General features: G+C 32.3%; 1 protein-coding gene across 1 annotated transcript; it reads right to left on the bottom strand.

The window, feature by feature from the left end:
* Positions 1-6,693: 6,693 nt before the first annotated feature.
* LOC145073545 (uncharacterized) lies at positions 6,694-11,137 on the bottom strand. The gene is made up of 18 exons (XM_079020088.1): positions 10,882-11,137; positions 10,480-10,549; positions 9,911-10,390; positions 9,620-9,817; positions 9,395-9,508; positions 9,247-9,305; positions 9,097-9,163; positions 8,953-9,004; positions 8,752-8,844; positions 8,537-8,620; positions 8,065-8,414; positions 7,939-8,000; positions 7,803-7,872; positions 7,623-7,703; positions 7,447-7,548; positions 7,233-7,357; positions 7,051-7,117; positions 6,694-6,903 (listed from the first exon to the last, which is right to left on the bottom strand). Exons 1-18 carry the CDS (start codon positions 10,935-10,937, stop codon positions 6,814-6,816), a joined length of 2,220 nt encoding a protein of 739 aa, XP_078876214.1. The 5' UTR covers positions 10,938-11,137; the 3' UTR covers positions 6,694-6,813.
* Positions 11,138-14,849: the final 3,712 nt, after the last annotated feature.

Genomic DNA, 14,849 nt, shown 5'->3' with positions numbered 1-14,849 from the left:
GATGCCGAGAATCTAACCTCACACCAAAACCAAGTTTTCTTCATACAAAAGAGACATCTTGTTCAGAATTCAACATTACCACACCAGATCTTGAAACATAAGATAAAAAGGATTACAATTGAAATAAGTACAAAAAGAAACATGTTGATCAGAAGCATTCAGTGAAAGGAATGTGGAGGCCGTCGATGGAAGGGTGATATAGGTCATTGGTAGAAGTGAAAGCACCGTTGGGATTGGAAGAAAGAATAAGGGTGGGATGGTGGGGTGGCTTAGCTTTGTGAAGAAAGAAATAAGGGTCGAAGTTTAGACCGCTCACGGTAGTTCTACCTATAAAAATGATACGAGAAGAAGAAATAGGGAAGGAGGTTCGATGGAGTGTAACGGTTTGTGACGGGGAAAAAAGAAAGACGAAGGAGAGCCCCCATTGTTTTCTACAGGCGACATCCCATCATCTAACTGAATCGCACATGATTCCTCAGATGTTGAATCCAGTAGAGTTGGAGATGTTAAAAGCTTGATTTTCATAGATGTCAGTCCGATCCGATTACAGAGAGATCTTGATTAACTGTAGATCTGTGGATATGATGAGGTGGTGGTCACGGTGGTTGTTGGTGATAACTCAGTGGGTGTACGTGAAATTTTAATTAAGAAGGAAGATATGAGGAAGATGAAGTTTTCCTAGTAAAAGATGTGGGGGTATACGAGAGAGAGAGAGAGAGGTGGGCCCATATTAATTATTTATTTTCTTTTTCATTTAAATTAAATAGAAAAAAAATAAAAAATTATAACAAAAGGGCATTATCGTCATTTCAATTTTACGAGGGACCAAATCTACGTACAAACATGGCCAAAAGGACCACCAATCCAAAAAAGTCGTGGTTTGGACTAAAACCACAAAAAAATGCATACCACAGGGACCATTTTTGCAGTTTTGTTTAGAATATATTTCAAACATTGTTTGTGTTTGAAGATTGGGACTAGAATTGATGTCAAAGAGATAAAAATTGTCTAAGACTATGTTTAACGTCAATGAGACCGGAACTGGAATTGATGTCAATGTGACAAAAAAAAACTAGCTGATAGCTAAAAAACTAGTAGTAGTTATATGAAAACTAGTTGTTATATAAAAAACTAGCGATAGTTGAAAAACAAGTTGATATAGTGTTTGGTAAATCTAATTGATAAGCTATCTAAAAGATATATAAAATGACATAAAGAAACATTTAGAAAAAAATGAGTTGTTTTTTGTAGTGGAAAAAAATCAATAAGTTGTTTTTTTAAAAGTATTTGTTTTAGTTTATATATGTTTTAAGGAGTACTTGTCTTTTACAACCCAAAAAATTATAACAAATTTTAAAAAGTTAAAAAATCTAATTTATTGAAATCTCGTTTTTAAAAAAGTTTAAGAGAAATTATTTTCATTGTTGGGTCAAAAATATGGTTTATACTTTGTTTTTCTAAGAAAATATATTTTTATGTAGTTTTTGTGTATTTGTGTACAGCCGTACTCCTGTGTACGGCTGGAGATCCTATATATATAATGAGGAGTGTAGAGGAGTGCACGACTAGAAGAGAGAGAAAATGAAGAGCATGTTGTAGAGAGAAAAAGTTAGAGAGAAGAATAGTGTGTGAGAGAATCTATTGTAAGGAGCATCATCCATATTATTGAATACATCATTAGATTCACCTTAATTCTTCTTCTTTTTCTCTTCTATTTGATCTGACATCATCCAATTGATTGAGATTCCGCACCATCAATTGGATCTGACTGATACACAAGCAGATCAGGGACTTACAATTGGTATCAGAGCCAATTCAGTGTCAAATTTGAAAAATCATAGAGTGTGCGGTTGAAGATAATTATGGTTTTTGAAGTGAATTCATACTTTTGAACGGAATAACAGTGACGTATATGTGTGTGTTTTCAAGGTGTACTTGACATTTATGAGCAATAGATGTGTGCATGCTTGATGTTATTCTTCTTCTACTCCTACACTCTACACTCTACTTGATTGTTTGCATTTCATTGATCACTGATTTGGATCCATCAGATTTTGGACTTACATTGCCACACACTTTTTTTTGACTTATTGACTGCTCAAAAAGCCAATAAGTTGTTTTTAAATAAAATCTCATACACCGTAACTTATAAGCTACTTGTTTGCTTGTCAAACATAACAACTTTAAAAAATGGGATAATGACTTAAAAGGGTAATATATTATTTGATTTGTACACATTTAGTCACTGACTTTTTTTCGTTCACATTTACCCATTCAACTTGTTAAACTGTACACATTTAGTCCTTATGACCGGCTACTCCAGGTTAGCTGGTAAAATGACTTAACAGGGTTAATATATTTCTCACTTTGTACATATTTAGTCATTAATATTTTTGTACACATTTAGTCTTTAATATTTTTTTTGTTGCAAAATAAGTCATTTTTGTTTTTGTACTTATTCAGTACTTATGAATGATTTCTTTAGGTTTTTCTCGCGACATCTTACGTAGGATAGCCATATGGTGGTGGGATAGGTTGAGGTGATCCTGCTATATGTTGTAGGCCAAGATACCTAGTGTGGGTCGGCTGTAAGCCGTAGGCACAGAGGCTCGAGAAGAGTGGTTGGGTTAAGGCAGCATGCTGACGAACCCTGGGTATTCCAGTCTGATAACTGATTGGACCTGTTGCATGTTGGCATTCCAGTTCGATAACTGATTAGGCTAAGGTATTCCAATCTGATGAGTGTGGGCCCGTTATGCATGATAATACGTTTGTTGTATCAAGTATTTTGGGGGAAACTCACTGATATGTGTATTTATATATATATATATATATATATATATATATATATATATATATGCACTTTATCATAATATTTTGGCCTTATTTATTCTCTTTTAGAACTAAAAAGCACTCATAATGCGTTGAATTATCTTTTGCAGCTCTTCGTTGTCGATAAAGCACAAAAGAAAATACTGAAGCGGAAACCAGGCTTAGAAGCTAAAAGTAATTAAAAATGCTGGAGCAACAATTACGCCCCGCGTAAATAGCAATTACGCTAAGCGTAGCGACCAAATTGAATTACGCCCAGCGTAACTTAAGGGTACGCCCCGCGTAATGGCTGGCCTCGGATAAGTTCAATCCCGTAGAAATCTTCAGTACGCCCAGCGTAATCCGACTTACGCCCAGCGTACGTAAGTCGGCTACAAAGGTTATAAAAGTCAATTTTCAGCTAACCAGAAAGGGGGATTCGACTTCCAACTTAATTTAGTCGATATTAAACTTCTGTTAAGCCGTTTTGAGGGTCTAGAAGGCGGTCGGAAGGCCGTTAAGCTAACGGGAGCGGAGATCGGAAGGGTTGGAGAGCGGATACGTATCGGTAATCCTATGGGTTGCTAACGTGACCATGTTTAGCATTCCATTGTGTTACTATTCTGTATTTAGTTTCTGATTTAGGTGTAAAAACCTTTTACTTTGTGTTTATGGTTGAATGAAGCTTTGATTATTAGACTAATTGCTATATTGAATTGTTTATTTATGTTTAATTTATCTTGCCAAGCTTGTTAAAAGATCCTTACGTATTAATGATGATTATTTGTTGTTAATTGTTAAGTGAATTGAGTTGTATAAACATCTGCTTGATTGCTTGTCTCTTATGATTTTGAAGACCATCGAGATTATAAGTCTAGGAATAACGAATGTGAAACTAGGATTAACTTGAGAATGAGTAAATTAATGTGTGAGCCTTGTTTGATGACCATCAACAAGAGGTTAAATTGAATTAGTAATTCGACTAACTATATTTACAAGTCTTGTTTGATACGAACTGAACACTAGGAAGCATGTTAGTTTAATCTACTGATCACTGTTTAAATTGACTTGTTTGCTAAAGGATTAGTTATAGTGAACGCGAATCTAATCATTTTAGGAATCGGTGAACATGAATAAATGAATTTGTGTATGAAATTGTCTATGTTTTTAAGGTGTAATTTATCTAAACCAAAGTACCTGAAGAGATGTGCTTTCCTGTTAGTTTATCGAGAGTTGTTAATTGTTAGTTTGAAATTTATTAAACCATTTTCTTTATTATTTTCGTGTGACCTGTAACCTATAATCAAATATATTAAATTAATCCACCGTTCCCTGTGATCGACACCCGGCTTACCTAAGCTATATTGTAATCTGACTAGGTACACTGCCTATAAGTGCATAGATAGTTTAAGTTTGTTAGGTTATAAAGATTAAAATTAGTGGGTACTTTTGTGCACATCACTCACTAAACTTTATGCTTACCCAGTTGTTTATGTTTTTAGGTTATATCGTTGATCGTGGGAAGGCGAAGGCATGATTGTACACATTCATCAATAGTATTGAGGATTTCACGTTTCTTATATTACTCTGATTTATGATAAATATACTTTGGAATAAACGTTGTTTTCTTAATAATAAATATATAATCAGGGGCTTTTGCCTTATTTAAAAAATGAAAATTTTTTGTTGTGAAAATGAGACGTTACACATAAACATCAACAACCCTACACACTTCATCAATGATTGTCTCATATTCATAAGTATTGAATAAGTACAAAAACAAAAATGACTTATTTTGAAACAAAAAAATATTAAGGACTAAATGTATACAAAAATATTAAGGACTAAATATGTACAAAGTAAGAAATATATTACCTTATTAAGTCATTTTACCTACTAACCTGGAGTAGTCGGTCATAAGGACTAGATGTATACAGTTTAACAAGTTGAAAGGGTAAATGTGGAAAAAAAAAATCAGTGACTAAATGTATACAAATCAAATAATATATTACCCTTTTAAGTCATTATCCCTTAAAAATTTTGAAAAATAATATAGTTTATCTAAGTAGTTATAGTATGTCAAACACAATCTAAATATAATCTTAAGTGAAAAGGATAAACTGTATAATAAATGTTATATGGTTACAATAGCTTGATTCCCAACTTTTCATTTCTTTTAATCTTAATGAACAATTAAAAGAAATATATATATATATATATATATATATATATATATATATATATATATATATATATATATATAGGTGGGTTCAATTGAGAAAATAAAAAAGGTTGAGAATGGAGGAATCATTCTCAGCCACTCATTTTATTCAAGCATAAAAAGACACGGTGGCAAACTTGTAAATATGACAACAACCTTCAATCTTAAATACGTATCTGTAGTTCAAACCCATTCATCGTTCATCATCCAAATTTCTTCTCCAACTTTCAACAATCATTCAGATTTCTTCAATTAAACCATCATCAACATCATCCAGTGCTAATCAATCATCGATCTTCGTCAATAATCAACACGATTCAACAGTTAACAACAAAAATTCGTTTTTGGTTCTTTTAATTCAACCTTCAATTGTGTTTGAATACGATCAGATCTTCAACATCTATGATTAATTATACTCTCAACGTTATTAGATCAACATCATCGATAATCAACAAAAATCCACTTCATATCATTCATTCAACATCGATTATCAAATAAAACTTGAAAATTGAGGTTAGAAAAATATCAAATCGTTTTTTTTTTGAAAAATTTCATATAATTCTATATCAATCTACTCTTTTGTAAGATTTAAATGGTCAAAATATCATGTTTTTAACATTTTTAAAAAAAGTTAAATTGTATGCACTCCAACTGTTTGATGAAATACATGAACTAAATTACCACGTTATATTCATATATGAATATGTTTTCTCAGTATATGATTATTAAAACAAAAAAACAAATATGCAAGTCTGTATGTTATTCATATGTGAATAACATATAAAAATTATATATATTTGTGAAAATACCTTGTAATATTCATATGTGAATATACTGTATAATATTCATAAGTAGATATATCATCTAATATTCACAAATGAATATACTATGTAATATTCACATGTGATATACCATGTAATACTATGTAATATTCAGATATGAAAATATTATCTAATATTCATAAGTGAATATACCATCTAATATTCACAAGTAAATATACTATGTAATATTCATAAGTGAATGCATAGTCTAATATTTAAATATGAATATATCATGTTTATTATATGCTATATTCATATATGAATGATACTTAAATTGTAAAAAAAAAAAAAAATTAATCATAGTTTTTATTCATAACTGAATAACGAATGTACCGTAGTAAAAACCTGATTCATTTTTATTCACTTACGAATAACGATAGCTGAAAATATAAAAAAAATAAATTTTTTATTTTATCTTAAAACTATATCAATATGGATGTCTATTTGTAGAGAATAAAAAATCATGAATTTTGGTATATTTAAAATCATTTTTTGATAAAAATAACTTATAAAAATTAAAAAAAAACGAAAAAAACTATGTTTTTGTATATATTAAGGTAATGATTAGCATAGTTTAAGGAAATATGTTATTTTGCAAAAACACATGTGCATTTGTTTCCCATTTCCGCCGGTACAATGGAGGATTTTGCGGCAAAAATAAATGATTGGCTGAGAATGATTCCCCCATTCTCAATTTTTTTTTTCTCAATTGAACTCTCCCCTATATATATATATATATATATATATATATATATATATATATATATATATATATATATATATATATATATATATATATGTGTGTGTGTAAAACAATACGAACAAAATGCTACTAGCGTATACTTGTGAAACAAATAATATATATTATATTCAAGTGTTACAATGGTCAAACCCATAGCAATAGTACAACTTTTACTTCATGAGGTACAAGTCAATATAGCATAATAGTGCTACATCACATCAACCCAGGGACACCTCCTCCATTTGAAGACCATTACTCTTTAACTCATCACTAGACTTTACATGGTTTGCTTCTTCACCCAACTTTTCCTGTAATTTTCAAGACAAGTTTAACATTGCGAAATCTATTTTTTACTTTTTTTTATCTCTCTATAAATGAAAGTTGCAAGGGTAAAAATGGAATGAAATATCATAATAATAATAATAATAATAATAATAAGTAATACAGTAGCAAACCTTGTTCTTATCCCGCCACCCAAGTCCAAAAAGACTAATCTTTCTTGAAGGTTCTTGATTTGTTGATCTAAAGAACAAAGAGAAGTTATTCAGATAATAATAAAAATGAAAGCACAATCACAATGCTATGGTTATTTACTTTTTTACCCTTATATGAAATGAAAGGGGGAGTAGGAGTATACCTTGGGGAAGGCTGAGCTTTATGTTGACCAGATTGGTATTGCAAGGTAGCCTCCAACATTGACTCTGCCATAACAAGTCTCTCCTCCATTTCACCAAGTGAAGTAGTTGCTGCTTCATATTTTTCCTGAATAATATAATTAATATTAATATATTATATATATAAACTCCAAAATAAATGAAAGTAAGTTGCTATAAAAAAAAAAAAAAAAAAACCTGAAGGACTTGAGCTGCATATCTTTGGGCTGCTGCATCTTGCTCAGCATATACACGCGCATCCTCAGTCACCCTTTGTTCTTGCTCTACTCTCATCAAAACCTTCAAAAAAAAATTATATATTATACAAGGGCCCCACAGTTGTCACACTTTTTATTTAAAAATTAAATTAAAACCTGAAGCATTGCATTCTCCTGTTCTTGTTTGCAAGCAAGAGCTTGGTGTAACTCTGCTACTTCTCGCGTTAACTTTTCAACCTAAATATCATTGTAAAATATATATTTTTTTTAGAATATTTCTAATTATATAGTATATAAAAAAAATCAATGAAAATAAAATAGAGCAACAGAAGCTACCTTTGCACTTAATTCTCTTCTGTTATCTTCCTTCACCATCTCCATTAGAGCAGTTTCCAACTCATCAGCTCTACAAATTTAAAAATAAAACATTATGTTTTTATTTATAAATAAATAAATAAATAAATCTATTCACCTGAGTGTTGCTGATCGTTTTTCCTCTAGAATCGTGCACAACTCATTCTTCAGCCACAAAATCTTTAAAAAAAATTAAAAATTAAAACAGAAGTACATTGCTATTTCTAATGGAAAATGAGAAAACCTGTTCTTGAAGATCTGGAAGGGAATTAATCTCCACATCCTCTGAAACACCCAAATAAAGTTCATCTCCATTAGAAGATTCGGAACTCATCCTTGACAATACACCGTTTGACAATTTTACCCCTGGTTTATTTTCTTTCAACATAAGAAGCCCTTTTGATCTTTCCTCAAGTGCAGCTTCAACAGCTGGCCTGTGTTTATTTCTTAAAACTTGTAATCTTGATTCATCTACATTTTGATAACCCATGCAAGCAGTCAACACAAGTTGACTACTGTCAAAAGTTGATCCAGCTAATGACTGAAGCAATGTGATCGCATCTCCCGCGTCTTTTGTTGTCACTAATGCGGGCCCTACACAATGCTGAATCAACATAAATTATATGCAACAAAAAAAAATTAAAAGTTGATATCTTTGACAATAAGAGACAAAAGTCAAGAGAAAGAAAGAAAGAAAGAAAGGCAGAGATACATACCATACAACTCCATCAAAGCTAAAGCTGTTTGAAACAACATGACACGATTTCCTTGAAATAGAAGCACATCCCACACTCTAAGAACTAAAAAAACAACCAATAATGAGAATAAATCAATGAAAAGAAAAGAAAAGAAAAGATGCTGATATTTCTTGCATTTAATCAGAAACATAAATGAAATTTAGGTAATTAAACAGAGGATGATAGAAGCTAACCACTTTCCCAAGGAAGCATGTTCATAAATATTGAAAGGAACCATGGTCCAGAGACCCAGGCTACCTGAACTCCAAGGTAATCTAGATGATTCACTGCATCAGATAATTAGATGTCAGAATCAATCACAAAAAAAATAAATAAATAAAAATTAGGATTATTTAAATGTTTATGTCAATGATAAATAAATAAATAAAACAAACCAAGTTTGGGAAACCTCTCACGCACCAACTCCTCAAAGACAAGTTGATCAACCTGAGAATAGCAACATTACACTGTATAAAATGATATTAAAATGAACATAACTTGATTTAGTTAGTGTGATTAAAATATTAAAATAACTATACCTGTGACTCTATCATTTCTTCTGAATAATACCCTTCAAAGTAATCATCAAGAATTCCCATCAATGCCCTGATATCATATCAACAATATAGTATTCAGGAAACGTTAAAAGATGAAAAATGTAATCAAGATTTATCAAAATTCAAACACACCAAAAGGCATTTTCTTCGGGCATCAACAGTAGTAACAATCCAGCAAAAAAATTCATAGCCTACATGAGATCCAACAATTAACAATTAACAATAACAATAATATTTATTGTTGTAAAGAAGTAAATAATAATATTTATTTTATGTGTACCTGACAGTAGCCAACAGAGGGTTTATGTCTAGCATAAGCAGTGAGTAAACGTCTCAAAGCATTCCTACCATCATCATCCAAAGCAGGATGACCTGGAAATGTTCTAGGCAAATCCTTCATATGAAAAAAAAAAAAAAAAAAATTACATATGATTTAGGAATTAGGAGTGTTAGTAATAATAATGGTATTTATAATCTAAGAACTCAAGTTGATTTACACAATCACCTTCTCAATCTGCCCTTTCCATTTCTCAGGTATGCATATTACAGATTCGACACTTGATGTCTTACTTCCATTACTTCCATTCTCTGTTTGTGAAATCTGATTTTCTATAATGTTATCATTCTTTGTATCGGAATCCAACAGGTTTTGATAGTATTTTTCAATGCGACGTGCCTTTACACCCACAAAAGCTTGCCAAAGCTGCAATAAATGGTGGATAGTGAGGAAATCCAGTTTTAAAAGTGATGAATACAGGAATAGAAGCGATGAAATTGGAAATGCAGCCTTACTTACCTCTCCTCTAAGAGCCATTGGGACTCCTCCCTGGACTAGACATTCCAACTCTTCTTTCCATGGAATTGATGATTCCGTAGAGGCATTTACACTTGAAGGGGGTTGTGGAGTTGGGTCTGATTCTGACCTCTCCATATCGTAAAACTCTTCTTCAGAGTCATCTTCAATGCTTGGTTTCACAGGTATGGAAGCTTCAAACAAAGCAGGGTTTTTGGTTTCATCTAGTTTCTCGGTTTTAGCAACAGCTATCTTCTGCTTAACTCGGGCATTCATTATATCTTCAATGGCTCTAAGGGATGGTCTAATGTGAGCCCATATCTGTGCTTGATGAGTTGCAGGCGCCTCTTCCTTTTGAGCTTCATCATCCCCTTCTGTGACCTTATCAGAGCTATCAACTGTTTCCTGTCCAGAAGCCTGAGCAGACTCTGATTGTCGTTCAAGGAAATCCTTCCACCTGTCGGATCGTTCCTCCTCTTCCTCCTAAATCCATGAAAATTGTACAAATGAAGTTCCCATCAGAAAGTGAAAGGTATATAAGAAAGGGGATGAAGAGATGGAGAGAGGAGTACCTTGTAAATGCTTGAATATTCACGGTATCTCTGTACATGTTGAGGTCTCACAGCAAAACCATAAGCATCTCTGTCATATCACCAACATTTATCACAAAGTTAATCAAGTGAAATCAACAACGATCCGGTTAATAAGTTCACAAATATCTTCCGATAAATCACAGGCTCAGCATTAAAATTCAAAATTCTCGGAGTTCCCAATGTGACATTAAGAAAACTGACATGATTAAAGCTTTACACGATCAATACCACAAAGGAACCAGAAAAACAAAAAATGTCCTGATTGCAAGTGACAATAGTGTTTGATATAGATCCAATGACATAGACAGAGTAAGCGAGTAAAATGCGGTGCAACGCCCTAATGAAACGGATGCCAAAGTGATAAGATAGGTGTAATTGTACCTCTTATGTTCGAGAGTAACAATAGGAGAATTCAAGATTGGTGATTTGGCCTTCATTTTCGGATTCTGTAATGCTATCGATCTAGTATCTAGTCCGCACTACCAGCGTCTCAACCCCTTGATTTTCTGCTAAAAATGAAGAGAGAAAGCTGTGCGTAAGTATGTGCTAGTGAGTGACTCTGCTCTCCAGTTACGATTTCTAGTTTTTCCACCAACTCCAATACACAGAGAGAGAGAGAGAGAGAGAGAGAGAGAGAGAGAGAGAGAGAGATTAATGGGAGACAGAAAGAGGGGGTGGTGGGGTGTTGCCGGAGGTCACGGGGAGAAGCCCTCACGTTGTAAACACTTTTTCAATATTAATTCTTAGATCACATCATCATTTATTTTTTTATAAATTGGTACAAAAGATTATTGTTTAAAATATCTAACTCTATGTAAAAATCATAAGTCAAATCCTACACATTTTTATTCATAACATATAAGTAAATATCTCATACATTTTTCAACATTAATTTGAAAATTAATACGATAAAGGGTGTGGGGTTTGAATCCAAAGATAATGATTTAGAAAATTAATACGATAAAGGGTGTGGGGTTTGAATCCAAAGATAATGATTTAGAAGGATACTAAATTTCCATTGTTGGTCATTGTATTATTTTTTGTGTTTTATTTGTTTATGGGTTTTTTTTTTTAAATTTCACGTCATACTCTTATGACCGCTAAGGTGGTAATAGGGGTTTTTGTCAGTTTCCGATATATTTTCCGGCCAAATATGATTTTTTGGTCATTCCGGTCAAACAATATTTTACGGCTAAGTATGAGTTTTGAACACATTTTTTAGATTTCTTGTTTCACTTTATATTATCTTTTCTCTCTTCTCTAAAACAAACTAATAAATTAGTATTTAGATACATAAACAAAGATCTGGAAATCGAACTAAAATCCTTGACTATTTGAAACAATTTTAGAACTCAAAAAACATTTTGAACTTCAGATCTTGAAAATGATATTCTTGAACAGTTCTTAAAATGATTTCAAAGCTTGGAAAAACCTCGCGATTTCAAGAGCTTCAAGATTGTGTTCTAAGGTTTATGATGTGGTTCATTTTATAATTAGGTAATGAATAGTCATTTATAAAACACTATTGTTAACTTTTTTTTAAAGGTATCATCATAAAGTAAACTGTTTAATTTTATTATTCTCAAAGCATCTTCAATGAGAACTTTTTTTTTAAGTTTATTAATATTTTTATTCATTAAGTGGTCGATATCATTCGAGAAGATAACTTATTTATGTTCTAAGGTTCTAAATCCCAATTTTGTAAGTAATTTGACGATGACAATAATCAATAATATGTTCTATGTAAAAACCGATATCTTATAAGCTAACAAAATTTGAGTAATATTAGATTTTGTGACAATCAATTTCTTGTCCTTGTTTGAGTTTTCCAAGTATTTTAAAACTGAAAAGCATAACTGCTAGGGTCAAGATCCTAAATCCCATTTAGAATCCCGGATCTTGAAGACATCTGAGGATCCCTAAATACATGTCAGGATCCTGACTGTTGTTATTATTATTTCTTAATATAATCTAACAACTATATGTCTTGTTTATTTCTCACTTGTGCAAAAATAGTCAATATAAGACTCATTCTCAACGAAGAAACATTTTAATCAGACAAAAGACCTGAAAATACTAAGTTAAACCAACGGTTCATATATATCCCAAGAGGATCCCAGAAATATCGGACTTATGGTTTGTGACAACCCGATATTTCGAGACAATATGATGGATCACAAGTCAAATTTAGGTCAAAATTTAACTTTCCTAAAATCTTATTTGGGTTAAATAAAGTAGTAACAATCGTATCAAAGTTTTCGTACATATAAAGAACCCTAGAATCCAAGTTATAACGAAGAAGTTATGACCAACCGAAGATTCTCGGCAAAACCGGCAAAACCGGCAACACCGATTAAACGAAAAACGCGAAGTTTCAATACAATAATTTTTAGCCTTAGGTATCTAAATGAAAGTTTTAGATATCATTAAACCGTAAGCGCACATGAAAAGAACGTCCAAATCTGACTTCATATGAGGAAGTTATGATTTTTCTAAGTTACGGATATAGCAGGAGACAGCTAAAAACTCGAAATAGAGATCGAGAGACTTTTAGCCGACACAAACTAAATGAGAATCGAAGGTCTCAACAATAGAATCGCAACGGTAAAAAGTCTGGCGGAAACGGACGTCGGATGAAGAAGTTATGAAACTTTAACGGACTTTTCCTGTCCCAACCTATTAAAATATAATATTAAAAATAAAGTCAGAATTCGCGTGGATATAAAGAACGTCGAAAACGGAGTTCGTATGAGGAAGATATGAATTTTTGAAGTTTACTGAATTATTAAAATATAAATTTAATTCAAAATCCGGTATTATCCGAAGGAGGAGTCATCGGACCAATCCAAGTTATGCCCAGCGTACTCGGATGCTAGGCTCCGGCTCGTCCACGTCGCTCCGATGCTTCGACCGAGGATGTGCTCATGCATGACGTTGCGTACGCCCAGCGTACGCGAGGGATTCAGACCCTATATAAAGGGTGCGAGGATGCCGGCCATTTTTGCTCAATTCTTCCCTTTCTCGCGCCGAATCTCTGCGTTTCAACCCTCGAAGTCATCCCAAAGGCCCAGTTTTCATATCCAAGTTGGGAGGGAAGTTTTACGTTCCCGAGATTCCCGAGAATCCCGAGAAATCCGCTTGCTTGAGTAGAAGTTCTACTCGGTTTTCGTCTCGCTTTCTTCAATCTATCAAGTGAGTTCATACCCCTATAATCCACACTTTTAAATGTTTTATAAATGTTTTTATATGCTTTTAAGGGGGGGGGGGATACAAGTAAAACACACGATAATTTTCGTGTGTTATATAAAGTTTCATTATACACTTTTTATGAATGGAATCATATGTGATTTATAACTATTATAAGGAAACTTTCATATGCAAAATGTATCACGATAACATCATATATTTTGAAATGAAAAAGGTTGTTATATATGTATAAATCAAACACTCTGCTTATACTGTATGTTTATGTGTCCATCTTAGACACTATAAAAATTATACTTTTCATAACAAGTGAACATTTTACTAGGGATTACTATACAAACGAGACACACTTAAAGAAAACTATAATAGGTATAGTTTTACGAGAACATCACGAACTTTTACTTACTAGAAATACTATTTCAAGGAGATACATTCATATACCAGAACAAACGAACATTTTCATATGTACTTCAAATAGTTTTCTCAAACGTTTTTACATGTTGAAATACTTTTAGAAACTGTCTTACAAACTGTAGGTTTCCTTTTGAATCTCTTATAGTTGTGCTTCAAACAAAGGTTTTCTCACACTTAAACTGTGTTGTCAAACGGTTTTTGATTTGATTTATAAACTGACATCAAGTCATAAATTCTTATCTACTAAATTTTTCAAAGGTTTTACAAAACTTCTTTTATGCTTTTATATTATAAATTGCATGCCTCTATATGTATAGTTATATAAGAAATGTTTAAAAGACTTAGGAAGGCTATCCACCCTGTTTCCTTTTCCTCGATTTGGATGTGGTCTGATGGGATATTGGGTACTCGTCCGAAAGTCGTTTAAATATTAGTTATATATAATATGTACATATATAGTCTTAAATGTTCCATCAGTCAGTTCAATTCCGACACTCTTGGGTAGCAAGAGTGTATAAACCTACTTGGACACTCATCAATTACATTCTAGTAAACTATTATAGGAATAGTTTAGAGGATACAAAACATTATTCTTATTACAAGAAATTACACCAGAGTCAGTTCATTCATGAGTCTAGACTACATGCTATATGAAGGGATACTCTTACAGAGATTCCTCTTACATGGATATACTTATAGGGATACACTTACAGAGATCTCCGCTTACATGA

This window comes from Lactuca serriola, chromosome 9 (assembly GCF_051521515.1).
Source record: "Lactuca serriola cultivar US96UC23 chromosome 9, Lser_US96UC23_V15, whole genome shotgun sequence".
Taxonomy (NCBI): domain Eukaryota; kingdom Viridiplantae; phylum Streptophyta; class Magnoliopsida; order Asterales; family Asteraceae; genus Lactuca; species Lactuca serriola.
Note: the sequence above shows the minus strand (reverse complement) of the source record. Positions and strands in the feature narration are given on the sequence as shown.